General features: G+C 37.8%; 1 protein-coding gene across 1 annotated transcript in view; it reads left to right on the top strand.

Moving 5' to 3' along the window:
* Positions 1-791: 791 nt before the first annotated feature.
* The window catches only part of LOC127657041 (metastasis-associated protein MTA1-like), a 78685-nt gene continuing 57327 nt past the window's right edge, over positions 792-22149 (top strand). The window contains exon 1 of the mRNA XM_052145677.1: positions 792-1091. Coding sequence (XP_052001637.1) covers positions 1064-1091 — 28 coding nt within the window. The 5' untranslated portion in view covers positions 792-1063. The remainder of the gene's footprint in view (positions 1092-22149) is intronic.

The raw sequence follows: 22149 nt of genomic DNA, 5'->3' as shown, positions 1-22149 counted from the left end.
CTTTATTACTATAAATCTCCACTTTCACTTGTTTCACCTTCACGTAAAAACTCAAATGTCTTGCTTTCATTGAACACAGAAGATAGGTGGAATTTTATAGCGTTAGTCACTGTTACTTTCATTGAATGGAAAAAAAAGATGTAATAGAAATGAATGTTGACTGAGGCTAACATTCTTCTTAGCATCACCTTTGTGTTCCACTGAAGAAAGTCAGTCATATATCTATCTATCTATCTATCTATCTATCTATCTATCTATCTATCTATCTATCTATCTATCTATCTATCTGTCTGTCTGTCTGTCTGTCTGTCTGTCTGTCTGTCTGTCTGTCTGTCTGTCTATCTATCTATCTATCTATCTATCTATCTATCTATCTATCTATCTATCTATCTATCTCTCTGTCTGTCTGTCTGTCTGTCTGTCTATCTATCTATCTATCTATCTATCTATCTATCTATCTATCTATCTATCTATCTATCTATCAACTCTGCCTGCCTGTACCAATGAAGGAGTTAAAGGACAATGGTGAAAGTGATTTTTGAGGGGTGTTTCGAGAAAATTCTATTCTTCACAATTACTCAAATGTGCCATTCTACATCTCCTTTTCTTTTATGCCTATTTATATATTTTCAAACTCAGTCTATAAGCAACAGTTGTTTATTTGTTTCGTTTTGCCTCTAGTGGGTCCAGAGTAGCACAACAACGGTCTAGCCATTTGAAAGAGGCGGGGAAAACGAGAAATGAGAACGATGCTGTCCTTACAAACCCTCTTCCCCTCCCTCTCTCTCTCTCCCTCTCCAGTCCTGTGGTCCGAGTCTCTCCTCCTAATCGAGGAGCCCGCTTTGTTAGGAAGGTATTCCTAACCACGCGGGCGATTTGGAATCTTCCACACCGCTCCGTAGAACACGACTTAAAAAAATATGTGCTCTGTCTCTTTAAGATCCCTTCACTGGTTCGCTTCGTATTGATCAATCCACCATTTTCCAGCGCACAGCACTCTTCGGCGGCAGCGGCGAGAGAAAGCTCTACCTGGAGACGCCAGGCAGGACCGGGGGCAGCAGTCATGGCAGCCAACATGTACCGGGTCGGAGGTAAGAGAACACGTTTCTTAAAAAATAAAATAAAAATAAAATCATCGTCCCTTTATTCGTGTCGCTCTCGTGCATGTCTTTTGCAGCAGGGCTTAGCAGTTTTTGGTTTGTCCTTCCTCTTTTATTTTTAAAGTACTGTAGGACTACAGTGAGAGGATGATGATGGTGTTAGCAAGGACTGAAATGAAGAGGAAGACTCGTTTCGCCACAGCGGGAATGTTTTTAATACTTACTCGTGCGACATTTACTGCTGTTAGCATGATATTTCGCGTGAGTGTCATTGAGCGTTTGTAACGCGAGGAACTCTGAAAATTTAGAAAGAGACGCGTTTGAGCTTTTAAAGTTAAAGTTTCATCAGCACGCTTCACTTTAGACACTTTTGGATAGGAAACTATCTGTTTAACTGGAATAAGATGGTACAGATGGTACCTTTGTCTTGCATTTGATTTTTAGAGATAAATGCATGCAATAAATGAAGTGAGAAAGTTTTGTGACCCACTGTTTAAATGCTTTGTTTCAGAGGATGCACTTAAAGGGATAGCGCCCCCCCCCCCAAATAAATACATTCTGTCATCGTTTACTCATCCTTGTCGTCCAAAACACCTTTAATTCCTTTCTTCTTGATAAACAAAAGCATATGTTATGCAGAATGTTAGTGACTTGACAGTTGCATTTTCACTGTACGTAAAAAAATATGCAATGTAAGTAAATGGTTACTGAAGCTATCAGTTCATAACATTAAGACATGAGAGTGAGTAAACAATTTTCATTTTTGGTTGAACTATCCCTTTTAATTAAGATGTATATTGCTGCACCGCAATTTGTCTCACATCATAAAAGCAAGTAGATGACAATAATACAGTGCTGCTTGAATAAATGTGGGTCAAATTTAAAAGGTGTTCACAATTATATCTCTGATTGCATGAATTATCTATTATGGCTGAAGCTCAGGTACCTATTTAAGTGATTGCATCTGGCTCTGTTCACAGGCAAGTGCAAAGGGACTGGGCCCCATTGGTATCAATTATCCATTAGGGTGCCAGCTATGCTGATTTAGGGAGAGGGAAATGTGTGCTTACAGTGTCCAATGTGTAATTATTGGTTTAATGAGTGCATTTGGCTTGGGAAGTTTACTCCCTAGCATTTTTACATTTACATTTATGCATTTGGCAGACACTTTTATCCAAAGCGACTTACAGAGCCCTTATTACAGGGACAATCCCCCCGGAGCAACCTGGAGTTAAGTGCCTTGCTCAAGAACACAATGGTGGTGGCTGTGGGGATCGAACCGACAACCTTCTGCTTTACAGTTTAGTGCGTTAGCCCACTACGCCACCACCACTCCAAGCAGGGGGGCTGATGACGATACAACTTGGTCTGTCATCAACAAAAGCTGATTTCCATCATCAAGTGCATTATGAGTGAATTAGCCATGTTTTGTTTGAATGCATGTGCATTTTTGGCAACCCAACCTTCATCAGATTTCTCATTGTCTGTTCTACCTAGACAGTTTTAGTGTACAGCATTGTTTGAAATATAATCCTATTACTCTACTATTTCCACATTATGTATGCATATTTTCTGTATAAATAGAATACCCGGATGACAGAATACATTTGCCAGAACGTGCTGTTTAAAGCTGAACATTCTGTGTACTGCAAACTGTGTCCCACAATGCACCGTGCAAGACTTGACCTTCCATTTTAAGTCTGTTGATTGAACTGGAAGTGATATTTGTTTGATTTTTTGCATATTACTTGACTCATTGAGACCTCATACCTGCACAGCAATCCGCTGATAACTCAAAGACCACACAAAACAAGAAAACCCCATTTACTTGAAATTTGAAATAATCAAGTTATTCTCTGCTTTTTGAAGTCAAACTGTGAAGAGGCATGCACAGTTGCTCACAACACTTGTAAACATTGAGTAAGCCAGGAAGATTGCTGGTAAAGGTGTTTACATGCAATGCAAAATTGGGGAAATGGGTACAAATCTACCGAGTCGACCATATACTGATAAAGGACATAATTTTTTGCATTTACATGACCACACATGTTGTCAGCTTAAGCCCAAAGTATACTTCGGTTTTGACACCAACACTTAGCTTCTGCGTAAATTCAAACGCTAGTCTTTCAAAGTATTCTTTATTTGACTGTGCGCGCATACACCAGTGGTTGGCGCATGCACGCTACGACTGCTATGAGACGCTGGACTATTTCTCTTCAAGAGTTTAGACTAGGTCTGTCATTATCATGAAATTTGGCTAAATTTGTTGGTGCCAGACAGGCTGGTTTGAGTATTTTTGAGTAATAGGGTTGTAATGATCCATCGATCCAATAACCAACGATCCAGTGTTATCGATACAACGTGCAAATATCGATATAGACATTTTAATACTCTCATGTCAGCCACGTCTGTACGCTTTTCCGCCAGGCGTTGAAACAACCGTATCACATTTTTGACTTCGAGCGCTAAATATGCTTTTCATGTGGGACACGGACGTGCGCTGGGTCTGTTAAGTCATATTGCACTAGCCATGCAAGCTCCGGACAAGTGACAGGATCAGTACACATCAACCGGGCTCCTTAAAATGCGAGCTCTCGTGACAAACGCAGAGCGGCTCACATGCGTGATTCATTTGGGCTTCCATCGGTATCATCGTGCATGCGACCCCTTTGAATTTTACATGAGAATTTGCTATTTAAAAGTACCATGGAGCAGTTCAACCATCATGTAAAACATCTTGATGACGCCGACATTCTGTACGGCACAAATGTGTGAAAGAGAAACACCTGCTCGGCTTCAGTTCTAAGACTTTAAACCTTACACATCAATACCCTTACTAACATTTATCCCAGTTAACTGTAACAGAATTTTTCAAGTGTTCGTTCACCAAAAAATGAAAATTATCCCATAATTTACTCACCCTTATGCCATCCTAGTTGTATATGACTTTCTTCTTTCAGCCAAACACAATCGGAGTTATAATAAAAAATATCCTGGCTCTTCCAAGCTTTATAATTGGAATGAATGGTACCTTAGATTTTGAAGCCCAAAAAAGCTCATCCTTCCATCCAAAAAGTAATCCATATTGCTCCAGGGGGTTAAAGGCCTTCCGAGTGGACTGCCGTCCACTCGTTCACTGGCTTCATCTATCCTCTGCGCTTCCAAGTTCGTCACTTCTCACCGGAGTTTACACTACGTCATATGCTGGAACTCGACTCTCTCGTGAATGTGCGGACGGCCGTTACCGGAAGCCAGTGATATAGTTTAAAATGTTTTAAATATGGATATTTTTCTTTCAAAATCGCATCGCTACGCTTCAGAAGGCCTTTATTAACCAATCTGAAGCCGTATGGATTAATTTTATGTTGGATGGATGCGCTTTTTTTGGGCTTCAAAATCTAAGGTACCATTCATTCTGATTATAAAGTTTGAATAGCCAGGATATTTTTTAATATAACTCCGATTGTGTTTGGTTGAAAGAAGAAAGTCATTTACACCTAGGATGGTAAATTAGGGGTTAATTAAAATTTTTGGTTGAACTAACCCTTTAAGTACAACTGTTAAAATATTCAGATTATATTGGTTGCATTTGAGGGCAAAATTTTTTTAATTTAATTAGTAAAATAAGCACATAATATCGATTGCAGGGCCCTGAATCAAATCTAAATCGTATCGCAGCAGTCTTTGAAGTATCAGCAAATATGAATATTGGTCAATATGGCCAAGAGAATCGATATAAAATCGCATCGTGATGAAACGTCGGATTTACACCCCTATTCTGTAACTGATGATCTCCTGGAATTTTCACACACAACAGTCTCTAGAGTTTACTCCGAATGGTACCAAAAACATCCAGTGTGCAGCAGTTCTGTGGATTGAAACGACTTGTTGTTGAGAGAGGTCAATGGAGAATTGCCAGACTGGTTCGAGCTGACAGAAAGGCAAAGGAAACTCAGGTAACCACTCTGTATAATTGTAGTTTGCAGAATAGCATCTCCGAATGCTCAACACATCGAACCTTGAGGCAGATGGGCTACAATAGCAGAAAACCTTATCGGGCACTTTATTTGGACCATAGTGTTCCTTATGTGGTGCTCAGTGAGTGTTTGCACGTAAGAACGCGTTTGAAATGTTTATCGTTTGTTAATGATTATTGTTTCACATAATGTTGATGAAAGTAGGAGCCAGTATTCCATAGTAAGTGATTCACTAGTATACATACAGTAGCTACGGTTCTTGGTGGACATACTGTATAGACACATCACAGCTTTGTGAATGCATTCTGACTTGAAGATTATTGCGTAAATATCTGTTACTCTGTCTGTTCCACGCTCCTCCCAATGTTTGCAACATCTTCTGCTGCAGAGGCTGAAAATGGCCCCAGGCGCTCCGTCCAGCAGAGAGTCTCCATGGGCCTCCATAGTACCTCTGGCTACCTCTGCATCACCTGATACATATCGACAGCTACTGCACTCTCTCTCAATTTCCTATTCTCTCATTGGTCTAGCATGAACGAAAAGAAGCACATCGAACTACCTCTTACTGGAACACAGCCTGTTTTTCACAATTTTACACCTCCATGTTCAGACAACTGCTGTGCATCTAACACAAAAGTGCAGCAATACTGATGGCTGAAATGTGAATTTGTGGTGTAGGCTAGTTATTAGAGATGGGTCACAATACTTTACCAGTCATCCAAAGGCCGACTAGTTCATCTACAATAGTGTCCACCCACTTTTTAAGCCGTCTTGGTTCCAGAATTGTTGTTTTGAACATTGTTTATGTTTTTAGTTATTTGGTTATATAGACCCTGCACATTAACTGATTTTTCATTTAGCATTAAATGCATGAATGAAATATTCATGTTTTTTATTTAATAGGTAGATGGGAAGAATTATTGTGTTGCATTTAATGCTCAGTATAAACTTGAAATGTGGCAACAGACTGCACAGGACAGTAAATGCAATAATAATTGCATAAGTTACTGGAACAATTAAGGAAGGGGAATCGGAAGCAAAATGATTAAATTCCATACGATTCCCATACCTAATTAAAGTACAGTATATGTCTATGCTACATTTTTAAATTGCAGCTTGCAGTGTTTATTATAAGGGGGCGTAGCAATCACAAGTGAATACTCACTACTCATTGAGTATTTTTAAATGAGCTACTTTTTATTCTCCTACATATGGTTTTAGGGCGTGTACTTATACTCACACAAATTTGTTTGGGGGAAATAGGCTAATAGTACTTTTACTCGAGTATGATTTTTCAGTACTCTTTCCTCCCCTGGAGGGAATAAATTTGTTCATGCAAACCATTGACTAGTTGATTTAGAAAAATTTAGTTTTGCACATCCCTATTTTTGTAGCCAAACTACCATTTGAATCTAGTTAAAGTGCCACAGATACCTTCCCATGTTGAAGCGCTGGCTATTCTCTAGGAAGCTTAAAATCCAATCATGATATCCAATCAAGTCATTTTCTCTTGAGTGCATTTTAGGGCATTGAATTTGGAGGCAGAGCATAACGGTTAAAACAATGCCCTGCGAGGGCGAAACAAAGCCTGCCTTAGCGTTCCTTCCTCTTTGTCCTCCCTCACACTTCATGGAAAAGGTAGTCAGCTTGAATTCTCTCTCACTGAGCTTATGGCTTTTCTCTGGCTCTTTTTTCTTCTCCCAGAAGGGAAGCTTCTCCTAGACTCCAGCTTGGAATAAATGTGCCAAGAATATCAGAGGGGAAAAAAATTCAAAACAGACCACCACGAGCAGCCACAAAAATGATGGAAATAGGCTGAATCACATCAGGATTGGTGGCATTGAATTTGGTTTTGTTAACAATGGGCCAGGTTTGAGTGTGAAGCTAGAGATGAGAATCCTGAGCCAATGGACAAAATGAGCAGAGGTTTACAGTATCTGTGAAGAATTACCAGCTGTCCACCATTTCTAAAATGTGACCATTCTGTGAAGGTATTCACCCTATGGTTGGTCTTCGGCTTGTGAAAATGGATCAGAGGTTTTCCTGTTGGTAACAATAGCTGTAGCCCATAGCTTGGTAGACTTATGTAATGCATTGTGTTCTCCATTTTGCAATGGGGAAAGTGCAGTTGCTTCAGCTTGGTCTTGCTGATGTGAGTCTAGTCTAAAAACTGGACTTACAAACTGGGTTGCAAACACTGTCATGTTGCCAAGCAGTGCCTTAGCTCAGTCCAGGGTGCTCTGAACCTTATAGAGTCTTAAAGCTCCTCCTCAGAAGCAATTATCACTAGTACAGTTGCATGATTGACAGTTAAAACAGCAACATTATCATTTATTCAATAGTTGCTCAGCTGGCAGAGACTCTTTAATGAGATGAGTGGAATGGTGTTGTTTTTGAGAAATAGCTCTAAGGATTTACTTTTCTCTAGCTTTATTCAATGATGAATTAAATGATGAACGATGATTAAACTTTTGATTTTTCAAAATTTATTTGACTTGAATCCATAACTACTACAAATGCCTGTAAGTGGGCAAAATAATTCTATAGTTTCTTTCAATGCTCATTTTGTTCACTCATGCCTTTTGCTCTGATTGTGTTCAAACCAAGTTCTTAAAAGTATGTCTGTTTATTCAGATTTATATCCCACCAACTGTGACGAGCGTTGTTACATTTTGTCGGTCACTAGTTTTCTAGTTTTATCCCGTCACAATTGGTAGGTGCACCCACAGAGCAATTTCATATAGGCTAAGTCAATATTAGTTGAAATTTAATATTTGTTATCTTGATGCACATTCCTTGTCTTATTGTGCACAATATCAGTGCACATTATGCCTAAGAAAAAAATATTTCAAAATGTATTCACTCGCACCACCTCTGAAGTAATTTTCTTTGGGTTACATGAACAAGCTTAGGTGATCCAGTCGTTGAAAATATTGTTATCCAATTGCCGAATAACTAGTTAGGCATTGTTTTAGGATATGGCTGTAGGTAATGCTAATAGATAAAGTTGTTATAAAGGTTATAGCAATAATAGCAAATAACAAAGATTTGGGGAAAAGTGTTAAAGGAATATTTCACACAAAAATGTAAATTCTCTTATCATTTATTCACCCTTATGTCATCCCAGATGTGTATGATTTTAAAAGAATATTTCAGCTCTGTTGGTCCATGCAATGCGAGTGAATGGGTGTCACATTTTTGAAGCTCCAAAAAGCACATGAAGCCTGCATAAAAGTAATTCATATGACTCAAGTGAAATTTTTAGAAAAATTCCTTAAGCTGAGTTCACACTGCCAGCTACTTTGTCGCTGCATGTCGCCAGTGGCTGGCGGTTAGTTTGCTAGTGTTTGTGTATTGAGAGTCTAAATAGTTTCTTTATAATTCTTATTAGTATTAAAATATTAGAATCACATGAGCTCTAACATATTTTCTCGTATTGGCTGTCGCTTCCGAGGGTCACTCTTCATTTGCATAAAGTTAAAAATTTCTCAACTTTGTCCTTGGACATGCCCACATCCGTTCGCCAGCGGTCGCCGTCGCTCGTGTTGCCGGATGTCTCCAGCTCTCATTGGAAATGAATGAGATGAGGTTGTTTTGTCACTGCGTGTCACTGGCAGTGTGAACGCAGCTTTACACACACCTAGCATTTTGCTTCAGAAGACCATTAATTAATCCAGTGGATTGGGAATTGAATACTTTTATGATGGCTATATGTGCTTTTTGGAGCTACAAAAATGTGGCACCAATTTACTTTAATTGTATGGACCTACAGAGCTGAGATATTCTTCCAAAAATCTTTGCTTGTGTTCTGCTAAAGACAGTCATACCCATCTGGGATAGGATGAGAGTGAGTAAATGATGAGAGGTGAACTATGCCTTTAAAGGGACATGATATGAGGAATCAAATTTTCATTGATCTTTTGACATATAAGAGGTCATTGTACTATAAAAACAAACTAAGTTTCAAAACTAAAAACGTCTTCCTTAATGATAAAAAAAAGAGCATTTATTTAAACCAAGCTACAAAAACAGCTCATTTGGAACTTGTTACATCACAAGGTCCAAATACATCTGCATATGCAACACCTATTTTTCCGTCATTGCACCCTGTGCGCAGTGCCTCTTCTATGAGTTGTGCGAATGTCCCGATCTAAGGGGGAGAGATTGAAACTGCACCTGGCTGATAAACACTTTCTTATCGTGAAGAAATATGTGGCAATACGCAGCTTTATTAATAAGTGTTGTTTTTTTTTAGTTAAGGATGGATTGAGGTGAACAGAAAGGTGAGAGAGGGCAGTCTTTGCAAAATACACTTATATTTAAGATACATTCTCTTAAAGCAAATCTAAATATCTATGTTGCTTCTCAAGTAAATGTATCTTGTTTAAGGGTTTATACCATTTGAAATGGAACACAAGACAAAAACACTTGATAACAATAGTTTTTGTTTTTACAGTGAATTTCTTTACTGAATTGAACTTAATACAAATATTTTTCCCCCTTTAATTCAGTGAATGTCATTTAGAGGTATTTTTAAAAGATGATTTTCTCCTCTTTATTGTTAGTAAGCACGTTTTATACAACCTTTTAAGCCGGGGCACAAGCTGAATAGTCTGTTAAGAGCTAATGATTAATCGTTGCAATAATCTACGAATAATCGTTTTAATAATAGTTAGATTAATTGTTAGTTGCAGCCCTACATGGGACATTCGTCCTAAGTGGACTTACACAGGACACCTTCATGTGACTGTCTGGATTTAAATGTTTTTCTACATAGTTTAACAGTCTTTGACCGCTTGATACATATCTTGGGCCGGTTTTAAAAGATGCAGTGTCAAATTATAACTCTGAAGAAGAAAAGCTTTCTGTCATTCAGCTGTTGCGCTGCTGTTTTGAGCACAAACGCGTCACAGACGCACGCTTTTGCCCATCTGCGCTATTTTTAGTTGTTTGTATGATTCAAGCTTTGCAAAGGAACTGTTATTGAAGGATGGGGCAGTTAAAAACACTTGGATGCGATCGAGGAAACATTCATTCATGAATATTTCATGGCTGACGTGCTGACACGTTTACACCGGGCGCGTACGATGATGCGACGCGATGCACCGGCTTGAGGCCGTCTACACCGGGCATGTCAACACAAACTTTCTAAACTGTTTATTTGTGGTGTTGGCAGTAGTGGGTCCCATGTGTGCAGTGCAAAATGGAACGGGACATCTGTTTACTGTCGGCGCAACATGACGCACTGCAACGAACACTTACATGGTAGACAACGTCATTGGTTATAATGGGTTCTCTTCTATTGCATTTGATGTGACACGTCTCTAGCATCTGGTGTAGATGGGTTGTGAGTGTTAACTGTTATGCTTGAGATGAGTAACTGGGCTCTAGACTGTATTAAAATGGTCACAAATGCAGCCAAAAAATAGATTGCGACAATTTAAAATCTAGTCGGCATTGTCGACAGTTGAGTTGTGTGTTCATATGCGGTTTTGTCAGATATCATCTTGTGAGTTATTGAATGCACCGCATGCAACACTAAACCTAGCGCGAGAGTCGTGACCAAAAAACTATTTTAAACAAGGTCATTTTCATGAATCACCTGATAACTGAGGGTTTGAACTCAGGAGCTCAGGTTAGCAGTTTGAATCGGTCACTTTCAGTGAATCATCCGTTAGTGTGTTCACGACTGGGAGCGCAGATATTTCAAAATAGAGGTCCCATGTGTAATTCGGGCTTCTTTATAATTTAAAGTCCTGCAGCACTTATGTTATATATTAGGGGTGTAACTGTTTCTTACATTTCTTACAGTTTGGTTTGCATCAAGGTTTTTGGGTCACTGTTTCGGTATGGTATGATTTTTAAGAAATATGGTATATCTTACCACTAGGGATGAACTGATCCGATACCTGGATTGGAATCTGCTCTGATACTGAAGCTTGTAGACTGATTGGGTATCGGTCCGATGGTCCACACAAACTGTGTATTAGTCATGCTCGTTACTGTCGAGCTCCAAAAATTACATAAAAGAACCATTGAAACACCATTAAAGCAGTTCAAATGGCTTTGAATAAAATGCACGAGACTTATGAAGACGTGCGATAGCTCTGTGAATCACAAAAAGCTGTTTTTAATAAGTAAATACATTAGTGTTAGTGAATGGTGCTGCTCTGTTGACACAAGCTCACGCACAGGCTGGTGATGCAATCGTGGCTATTTTTAGACTTCACAGCGGTGCGCAATATTTGAGCGCTACTCAAGAACCAGCATCTCTGATGTAGATGCTCAATAGTTCGGTTCACTTGTATGCATTTAGAACGGCACCGGAGGAGCATTTGACCAGAATTTGAATAGGAAGAGAATTAAACTACTGTGAACTTACCTACAAACAGACACATACAGGACTTCCCTGAGTGTTCAGAATGTCAAAATAAAAGCGTGTGGGTTTAAAAAGTGCACGACTTAAATATATTACTGTTGTATTTAAAATTAAAAGTCAATAATATTAATAACAATTTATTATTATTGTCATCATTAGTATTTGTTTACAATATTTAAGTTGAATGGGTTCCAAAAAATAACTGTATGAATGAAAATTGGACTGATGTCTTGCAACTAAATTGAACAAAAAAAGAGATCTGAATCTTTTAAAGTCCAGATACAAGTGGAAACAATTTTGAAAAATAAAAAAAATAAAACAGTTTCTTTTCTACTGAAGACTGGAATTACTGTTAATTTTGCTACTACATTGTCCAATATTACTAGGTAATAATAAAGTGTTGTTTAATAAGCTGTACTTTTTATATTGAAATAATGTGTAGTAAGAGGTTTGTGTTTCTTTACATATTAAAGAGTACACCCAATTAGTTCCACATAATAATGTAAAGATATTCTAATCTGATTATGCAAAAAACAACACTGGTATCGGATCAGGATCGGTATCGGCCGATTCTGAGATTTCCAATATCGGAATCGGATTGGAAGAGAAAAAGTGGTAACAGTACATTCCCACTTACCACTTCTATGCAGATTACACCCAAATATATCACCCCCTGCAGCCTTGAGTGAATAGTTATTTTAATTAGTTGTTGTTATGTTTAGAAGATTTTCTGCAGTTAAATGAGAAGAAAACGGAAATCATTATGTTTGGATCTGATGTACGTGGTGCAGATATTACCAATGGCTTAGGGCCTTGGGCCACTAATCTGCAAAGCCAAGTGAAAAATGTGGGTGTTTTTGATTCCGCACTAAAATTTGACAAGCAGATTAAGGCTCTTGTGAAAAGTTGTTTTTATCAACTAAGAGCCATTGCCAAAATGAAATCGATTTTACTATTCAGTGATCTGGAGAAAGTTATACATGCTTTTATTTCTTCCCTCCTTGACTACTGCAATGCCCTTTACTTGGGAACTTGTCATTCAGCTATGCCACAGTTGCAGCTAGTCCAAAATGCAGCTGCTTGGCTGCTAACAAATACTAAGAGGAGGGACTTCACTACATTAGTTACCAGTACAGTAAAAAATTCAACACAAGGTCTTGTTATTTGTTTTTAAAGTGGTTCATAGTATGGCCCTTGTTACCTCACTGAGCTTATACATTTGTGTTATTCATATAGATCATTGAGATCGGCCAATCAATTACAACTGACTGTTCCCAGTTCACGCTTGAAGATCAAAGAGGGTCAGGCTTTTTCAATTGCTGGTCCGAGGTTGTGGAAATCCTCCTCCTATTTCTGTTTTGGTTTTCATTGGCTTTTAATGCTAGATTCTGGGTGTTGTCTTTTTTAATGCTAGTTTTTATTTCCTGCTGTTTTGTTTATGGTGTGATTTGTGTTTTATAGTTGTTTTATATTATATTTTCAATGTTCAGCACTTTTCAATAAATAAATGAGACTTGAGACTTATGTTCAGGGAAAAAATATTACTACCAAATCCAAAGTAAAAATATTCTATTTGGTGACAGACACTTCAAGAGATTTGTCCTCACTACAGATCACCATGTTTTTACTACAGTAACCATAGACTAAACATGGTATTTGTATTAAAATCATAGTAACCACAATATTAACATGGTTACTGTCATGAATATAATACTATAGTAAAATCAGTGTTAAAAATACAGTTTTTCTGTTGTAAAACAATTAATTGTATCAAAACTATGATTTCTGCCAAGAAAACAATGGTGACAACAGTCATTGTTACTTCAGTCATGGCTACTACAATATTACTATATAAATCCATGGTTAATTCTATCAAAACCAAGATTTCTGCCAAGAAAACCATGCTGACAACAGTCCTTGTTATTACAGTCATGGATACTACAATATTACTATGATATCCTCAGGTGATCTCAGCATAAATAGATAATCAAATATTGATGTATTACCAGTAAACGGCACTCGCGTCGAGCAATGTCTGCAAACAGTGCCTGTTTTGTAATTGTTTTTTGACCATCGGTGTTGTAATTGACTGTATAAAGAAAAAGTTACCAGACAAGAGACTTAAATGATGCAGGGGCTTCTCTCTTACATTTACATTTATGCATTTGGCAGACGCTTTTATCCAAAGTGACTTACAGTGCACTTATTACAGGGACAATCCCCCTGGAGCAACCTGGAGTTAAGTGTCTTAATCAAGGACACAATGGTGGTGACTGTGGGGATCAAAGCAGCAACCTTCTGATTAACAGTTATGTGCTTTAGCCCAATACCCTACCACCACTCCATGCGGCTTGTTTTCGCCGCTTGCCATTTTGACAATGCGTGCAGAACTGTGATGTCATCAGCTGATTTAACATACTAACAGTTAATAGAAAGTTGACCAACATGAAACGGGCGGAGTGTGTCCATCTACAGAGCTATTCAGGTGCATTAGCGGAGGCTACAACTGCGTATGTCTATTTGGTGCTAGGGCTGGGCGATATGACCAAAATTGTTACCACGTTAATCTTTTTCATATTGATCGATATCGATATTTATCACGATATACATTTATACATTGCAATTTTTTTAATTTTTATTTCAAAGTTGACATAAGAAAATATAATTTTTTTTATTCTAAACAGTCAAAATAGTCTCTGCAAAACTGCACAGTGGGTCCAGAGACGGGCAAATCAGTGGGGTCTGCTTTTACCAATTTTACCATCTTTTACCATTTATCAATTGAAAATGAATGTTAAAAGATCATCTGTTTGTTCTGAAGCACAGTGACTGCAGTCCAGTATTTGTTGGAATATTTTTACATATTTTTTTATATTTCTTTAGATTCAGAATACCCTATTATGGGGCATAAAGCCCTTGTGACTGGAATGATGCTGAATGTGGGTTCAGGGGTGTCCCGAGAGAAAATGTAGATTATTTTCTTTCCTTATCCATTCCAGACATCTAAATAATTTTCACAAAATTAAAACCGAAATCGATTTGTTTATTATTAAAGTCTCGTAACATGCTGATTAATAAAGATACATTTAGAAGGGATTTGGTCTAAAAGGTGCTTTGAAACCACTTTAACTCATGCAGCGCTTCATGTCTACACACATGCAGGGAAAAGAGGCAACGCGTGCAGAGCGGGACAGGGCAGAAATTATGCATGTTTGGTTCTAAAGAGCAATATTCAAGATTACAGAGCAGAAAGATCAGAGCTGTTGTCCATATCTCTGTTGTTCTGTCACGCTCTTCACTAGAGATTATGAGAGGGTGCAACTGTTGTCATGGAAGTAATATCTGGTGTCTGACATAGCCTAATCATTAGCAAGGCAGCTAGCATTAGCAAGTACATCCAGTCTGACCCTACGTTACCACTGGCGCGTTGTGAGCGAAGCTGAGAGTGTTTTCAATTCATTCGTATGAAAGCCGAGCTTCATGCTCGCAAAGTGGATCATAGGATTGGCAGCGGTGCAGAGCAAGCTCTCTCCTAGCGCTGTGAGCACCTTTTGAGCGGAATTTGTCCGCCCCAGTGGAAACGCAGCCTGAGAAAGCTGTACTGCTTGTGTTTTTGCGACACACAGTAATTCCTGAAAAGCTTATCATGGATATCGTGGATTTTCTTTATCGTGATAAATATCGATATCGCTTTATCGCCCAGCCCTATTTGGTGCTTCATTTTCTTCGCCAAATCTATGATCTAGATGTGTTCTTAAACTAGAGATGAACCACGGAGCAAATTCTTACCAAACCATGGTTGGTTAACCGTATTGTTTTTTTTAAAACAGTTACAACCCTAATATGTATATATGGTTATGAGATCCAGCTTTTGACACTTTTGGACTATTGAATGACTCATACACATATAAACTATTACACAAGGTGCAAACATTCATTGATGCTCAAAGCAACACACTAATGTATGCATTCTATGCTTTATGTAAATATCTGCTTATGTAGATTCTGAAGGCCAGTACTAAATACATTATTTTATCTCTTATAGTTGTATAAATCATGAAAGAGGTGTGATAATGTATGAGACAAAAGGAGAATGTAAACTTGCACATCTTAAGTATGTGTATATATATATATATATATATATATATTACTGTTTATTAAACTTCCAATTAATGGGTCTTCCTTTTCTTCAGCTTTCTATCTTGTTTCTGAACAACAAGCTTAATTGAGCAATTATCTGATTTGGCTACTAAAAACAGCTATTTGGCTCCTTATTGTTTCAGTTATGGAGCCAATGACTCGAAGTAATTCATTTAGTCTGGAGCCCTGAATGTGTTGGATGTGTGTTATATGTCAGCCCGGACATTTAGTTTTATTATGTTTTGGTGCTTATTTAGTTTCTTCCCATTGCATTTCAGAAATGGCTCTATTTGAGGGGCTGCACGGTTAGCCAGTCAGAAAAGTGGGTGTTTTACGTTGAGGGGGAACGTTTTAAGGAAGCGCTTATGCCAGACCTGAGTGTTTCAGACAGCGGGCCAGAGACAGTTTATCAGTCATGTTAATCAAATCTAGTTTTCTACATTTTACAATAAGAAATGTCAATGTACAACCAAAATTCCTGAGCTGGATGAAAAGTACATGTGTATAACCCTAAGAGCTGAACTAATGCTCTGTGTATTTGTTTGACACAGAAGTGTGAATTAACAGGCATTGCCATAGTAAATGATGTCTCACTGGTCCTGGTCTGATTGTCCTAAAACAGGGATTGAATGAACTCTGCTCTCTGAGTACCTGTGCAGACTAGGGTCACGGCGACCTCTTCCTCCTGAGCAAAGCACTTGGGCTGCCTGACTGCTTGTGCATGGAGTGCCTGTGTTCTATTCTCAAATGTATTTTCTTTTGTAAGGGTTCGAGAAACAGTTCTTTATATTTGATAACGTTCTGTTCTAACCTTTCACTTTTAAGGGGCAATATTTTTGGATTTGATTTTCAGATATGTTTTATAACTATGGGGTGTTTTTTTTTTTTTTTTAATCACATAAAACAATACACTTTGTCATCCTTTTGCCATACACTTCAATAAATCCATCAACATAAATTCTCAATTTGAATATTTAGATGGAGAATGTATTACCTCTTAGCTATTAATTCAGGTTATATCAGCTTCTAATTAAAGCAATAATACATTATGGATGGGCAAAAGATTTAATTGATTATTCATAAATTAAAATGTCAGTTAAAATGTCAAGTATGACATCACACGTATGTGTGATTGTTTTCAGAAATGTTACCAAAAACAGTTTCAAAATAAGCTAACTTGAACAAATTATGCTTGTCTTTTGGGGGAAAAAATTAAATTAAAAATATGCATTAAAGGAGTCATGGGGTCATGTTCCTTGACAGTAAACTCACGCTCTTATGATTGGCTCTTTGCTCTTGACCCAAAGTCTTTCAAGATAGTCAGTCCACTGGTGGCCATCTTTGGAATGGTCTCTGGTAGCTATTTCCAGTCATGACAATGCAGCTACGATCTACTTGAATGGGGAAAGATCAAAATCTCCAAAAGGTTGGTCAAGACTACTATCAAAAAACATACACTGCCTGGCCAAAAACAAAGTTGCCATTTGGATTAAAATAAGATGATACTTAAAAGCCTATTATTGGATCATTATTGCAGTGATTAATGTGTTTCAGCTGGAAACAGTTCTTTTAACCCTAACTGATGCAGTGTGCAGCTTCTCATTTCTTAAACATGTCGGAAGATGTATCCCATGGTTGTGGAAATCATGTTACTGTGTTTCAGAAGGAGCAAATTGTTGGCCTGCATCAATCAAAGAAACTAACGAATGAGATGAAAGCTGAAATCACTGGAATTGGGTTAAGAATTGTCCAACACATTATTAAAACCTGGCAGGACAGTGGTGAACCACCAGCTTCACGGAAGAAATGTGGTCGGGAAAAAATATCGAATGATCATGATCTGAGATCACTAAAACGCTTTTAAGTCCCATCGTAAAAAATTGACAGTGGAGTTCACGGCTATGTTTAATAGTGAAATTAAGAGCATTTCCACATGCACAATGCGACGAGAACTTGTAGAATTGGGACTTAACAGCTGTGTGGCCACAAGAAAGCCACTTGTTAGTAGGGTTGGTATCTAAGAACTGCTTCTTGTTCAGAACCGGTTTCATTCTTTACAAAATACTGGAATCGGATGATCTTTGTGACTTTCGGTTCTGTTCATGGTTCCCCTGCATGTGGGCCTGGGTAGCTCAGCAAGTAAAGATGCTGACTACCACACCTGGAGTTGCAAGTTTGAATCCATGGCATTCTGAGTGACTCCGGTAAGGCTTTCTAAGCAACCAATTGGCCCGGGTGTTAGGGTGGGTAGAGTCACGTTAGTTTAACCACCTCATGATCGCTATAATATGGTTCGCATTGTGTGTGGATGCCATGGGGAATAGCGTAAGCCTCCACACATGCTACGTCTCTGCGGTAATGCGCTCGACAAGCCGCATGATGAGTGAGACGGATTGACTGTCTCGGATGCGTAGGCAACTGAGATTCATCCTCTACCATCCGGATTGAGGTGAGTCACTATGCCACCACGAGGGCCTAGAATGCATTGGGAATTGTGGAGAGAAAAAAAAATGGTTCCCCTGCGTGAATTTTATTTCGATGCGGCTGAAACACCATACTGAAATACTCAGTGTTTCCAACAGTGCATTCAAAAGCATAAAATACAAATATAAATGGCTCTTATGAGCCAGCTCTGTTGAATCTACAGCCTGAAAAATAAAACTTTTCCGTAGCAGTCCGTTTCCGAAAGGATGACTTATAAATCATGATCATACTGTGCTTCCGGTCTAGTCCTGTATTGCATTAAGCTTACACTGATGTGCAAGTTATGAATGTCCAACTCAAAATTATATTAGAACTGTTGAAGTCTTACAAGCTTGAAGTACAACATTAGACAACCAGTCATGTGACTTTAGATCTGTGAGACTTTAATCAAGCAAAGCAGTTACTGACTAGTTGTTCATGTGACAATGTTTAATTAAAGATACACAAGTTTTGTAATACAAGGAATTTTATATATAAAAAAGTGAATTAATAAAATATGCCATCTTATTTCTAGTTTGTTTAGATATAGTCCAGATATAGCTTAGTTAGGATCTGTTATTGGATTGGATATATGTCTCAAATGTCAGCAAACACACCTTTTACAAGTATTTTATTAAATGTATTTCTGATTTGTTATATCTTCCCTGTAGAAATCTTAAAGGAGCTCCTCATTTGGCAACAGACTGTAGAGGACAGTAAATCCTAATAAGAACTGCATTTCTCATTTTCAAATTATTCTTCCTCAGAACTACAAAAAAAACCAAACAATTGTAATCGTTACTGGAACCGTTAAGGAACCGGAATCGTTAAATTCCAAACAATTCCCATCCCTACTTGTTAGTTAGGCTTATAGGAAAAAACGTCAATTTGCTTGGGAGCATAAAGATTGGACTGTGGAGCAATGGAAAAAGGTCATGTGGTCTGAGTCAAGATTTACCCTATTTACTTACTACTTTGAAGCGACAGACGCGTCAGGGTAAGAAAGGAAGTGCATGAAGCGATGCACCCGTCATGCATGTGCCCACTGTTCACATCTCTGGAGGCAGTGCTATGATCTGGGGTTGCTTCAATTGGTCAGGTCTAGGCTCAGCAATGTTATGTGGCAATAAAATTAAGTCAACTGACTACCTGAATGTACTGAATGACCAGGTCATCCCATCTATGGATTTTTTTTTCTCAGGATGATAATGCCAATATTCATCAGGCTCAAATTGTGGTTCAGGGAGCACGAGGAATCATTCACACATGAATTGGCCCCCATAGAGTTCTGACCTTAACCCCATTGAAAGTCTTTGGGATGTGCTGAAGAAGACTTTATGGAGTGGTTTGACTCTCCCATCATGAATACAAGATCTTGACCAAAAATGTATGCAACTGAAACGAAATAAATGATGTTGCAGAAGATTGTCGATATTATTTCAAATCAGCAGTAACATTTGACAACACTGGAATCATAAATCGTGCTTCTTTACATCAGATTACGCTGATGTAAAGAAGACCGGTTTCCCGGTTTGTGTAGCTAATGCGCATGCTCGTTGTCGAGTTGATTGACAAGTGATATCTATATGTCAAAGGAGATTGGCTCTTTTACCTGTAAGGTGGGACTTCCTCTTCATTTGTTGAGTGTTCCAATTTCTCCCATTAATTTTTTTAGAAGTGGCCCATCTCTGCTAAATAGTCACTGACTGAGCTGCTCTCTCTTCTTGACATCTCACTGCTCACGGAAGTGATCAGGAAAATGTGTTGTGTTGTTGTGGAGGCAGTCATATGCAAATATCTACCACGCTGTGACATCACAATGTGAAAACGTTTTTGAGTTCCCAAACTTACAGTATGTATTTAACAGTACAATGACCTCTTAAATTTCAAAAGATCAAGACAAATATGATTCCTCATGTCATGACACCTTAAAAACGTGTATTTAAATATAACAGTAAAAACCATTTGCACTCACCTGGAGCTTACATAGAAACCAATACTGACGGCATTAGGGTAATGATTTTTTTTTCTTCTTCTGTGTCTTTCTGCTGCTCTAACTTCTGTACTACTCCAGCTACGAATAGAACTGAGCAGTGTGATAATGTGGATATTGTTGGGTTTTGTATGTACAAATTAATTTTTGTTCCTCATTTTACAAATCGGTTTGTATTAAAGCATCTTCTTGACGACTAAATGTAAATGTAATGCACATATAAAAGTCTACATAAAGACTTATTTATTATCACATTTTTATAATTACACATGTTATTATTCAGAAAAGAAAGTGGTGAAATTAAATGTGCTCTGCCCATTGTCAAATATTAAGCTCACATATCAGTCTGATAAGCTTCCGAGTTTCTCGTACTGCTTTGGATATTCTTTCCACCGAGTAGAATTCAATAAGAATCAAAATGTTATAAGTAGGGTTGCAATAGTATGATGATAACCTTCTCAGAAAATATCACTGTATACGGTATTACACAATTACTATTATCAGTGAAAACACATTATTATAATTAAAACTTGAAACCATTTATTTTATTGAAGTATGTGTAAAAAAAAAAAAAGTCTCCCTTTTGAAAATAAAATAAATAGAAAAAATAAGAAAGCTAACAGTTATAATAATAAATCGAATTATAAACATGATAAAAAATTGCTATAACATGTAAACTAACATGCTTTAGTTATATAACATGTTAAATTAACTACTAAATGAAAAATAACATCAGCTGGGTGAGCTTTTAAAGTAATGTCCTATGATTATTAACTGTTTACATATACCGTAGACGGCTCCTGTCTGTACCTTTAACTCAGTGCTTCTCAACTGGTTTTGCTTCAGGACATAGATTAATGAATGTATTTATGAAAAATAAATACTAGCTGAAACGCATCTTTAATTTTTAACTAAAACTGCCACGGTCTAATAGATTCTAACTTTAGATTATTTCAGTAAGAATCTATAACATTTTGTTACTTTTACTCATGTAAAATCCTGAAACAAGTTTGTAAAGGTGATGGTGTGTAATTATTAATATTTTTAACTATTTTGGTAAAGGGGCCACATCGGGTTTTAAGTAGCCTAGTGCATGGGGGGGCCACATTGTAATGCTTTTGAGATACAATGTTCTGCATTGATTTGGTTTTTGTATTTTTTTAAGCAGAAATAGTTGTGTACTCAATTTTCTGAAGTGTATCTGTGACTAATGGGACTATTCTGCAATTGCCTAAAGTATTGTATTGCTCTACAAAGATAGATACTTTTCTATCAGGAATTAATAAACTGAATAAAGGCATTTATTTGTCATCTACTTCCCTGTTAATTTATTATTCAGTTTTAATAATGATAAAAAAAATAAAAAAAGACATTTATAGAACTTTTAATGTTTGTTGCAAAGCGGGCGAGTTTACTTTGCACAAATAAAAAATAAATTTACATGTTCAACTCTGGCTTGTTTTTGCTTGCATGTCAGTGATTACCCCTCCATGTGTCAATGATGCCGAAATCTACTTTTATATTTAATTTAATCACTGAGAAGGTTTACCTGCAAAATTAGTAGCACCAAACATCACAAGCAGCCTCAAGAATGGACACAGAGTAGCTGTATAACACTTTTCCTTGAGCAGAATATTGCACTACAGATCGCTAAGTTTGATCAAAGGGGAAAGCGAGACGTGCATGGTTGCCAGATTGCACAAAATAAGTATAACATTAGGCAGAATATTTCCAATTTGCACAAGTATAAATCTCAAACTGGGGTTTTATCTCTTATCTGGCAACCCTGAGCATGTTAAACGCATGTGGAGACGTGTTAGGTCCCAATGCAAGTTAACTGAAATATCCAATGAAAAATAAAAATGCTTTTATGTTAAATGAGCTGCGGGCCCCATTAAACCATGTGGAGGGCCTGATCCAGCCCGTGGGCCGTATGGTGCCCATGTCTGCTTTAGCTGATTGCAAGATTATCATTAAATCTGCGTCGGCAGTCCTAAACAGTCTATACCTTGAGCGGCCGCCGAAATATCTTCAATGGGAGAACCATGGCATTGTTCTTTCCCTGCTGTCCGCGACCCAGTCCGAATAGACCAGTTG

The sequence above is a fragment of the Xyrauchen texanus genome, chromosome 16, assembly GCF_025860055.1.
Source record: "Xyrauchen texanus isolate HMW12.3.18 chromosome 16, RBS_HiC_50CHRs, whole genome shotgun sequence".
Lineage (NCBI taxonomy): Eukaryota > Metazoa > Chordata > Actinopteri > Cypriniformes > Catostomidae > Xyrauchen > Xyrauchen texanus.
The sequence above is the reverse complement of the archived record's forward strand: the minus strand, read 5'-3'. Positions and strand labels throughout refer to the sequence as shown.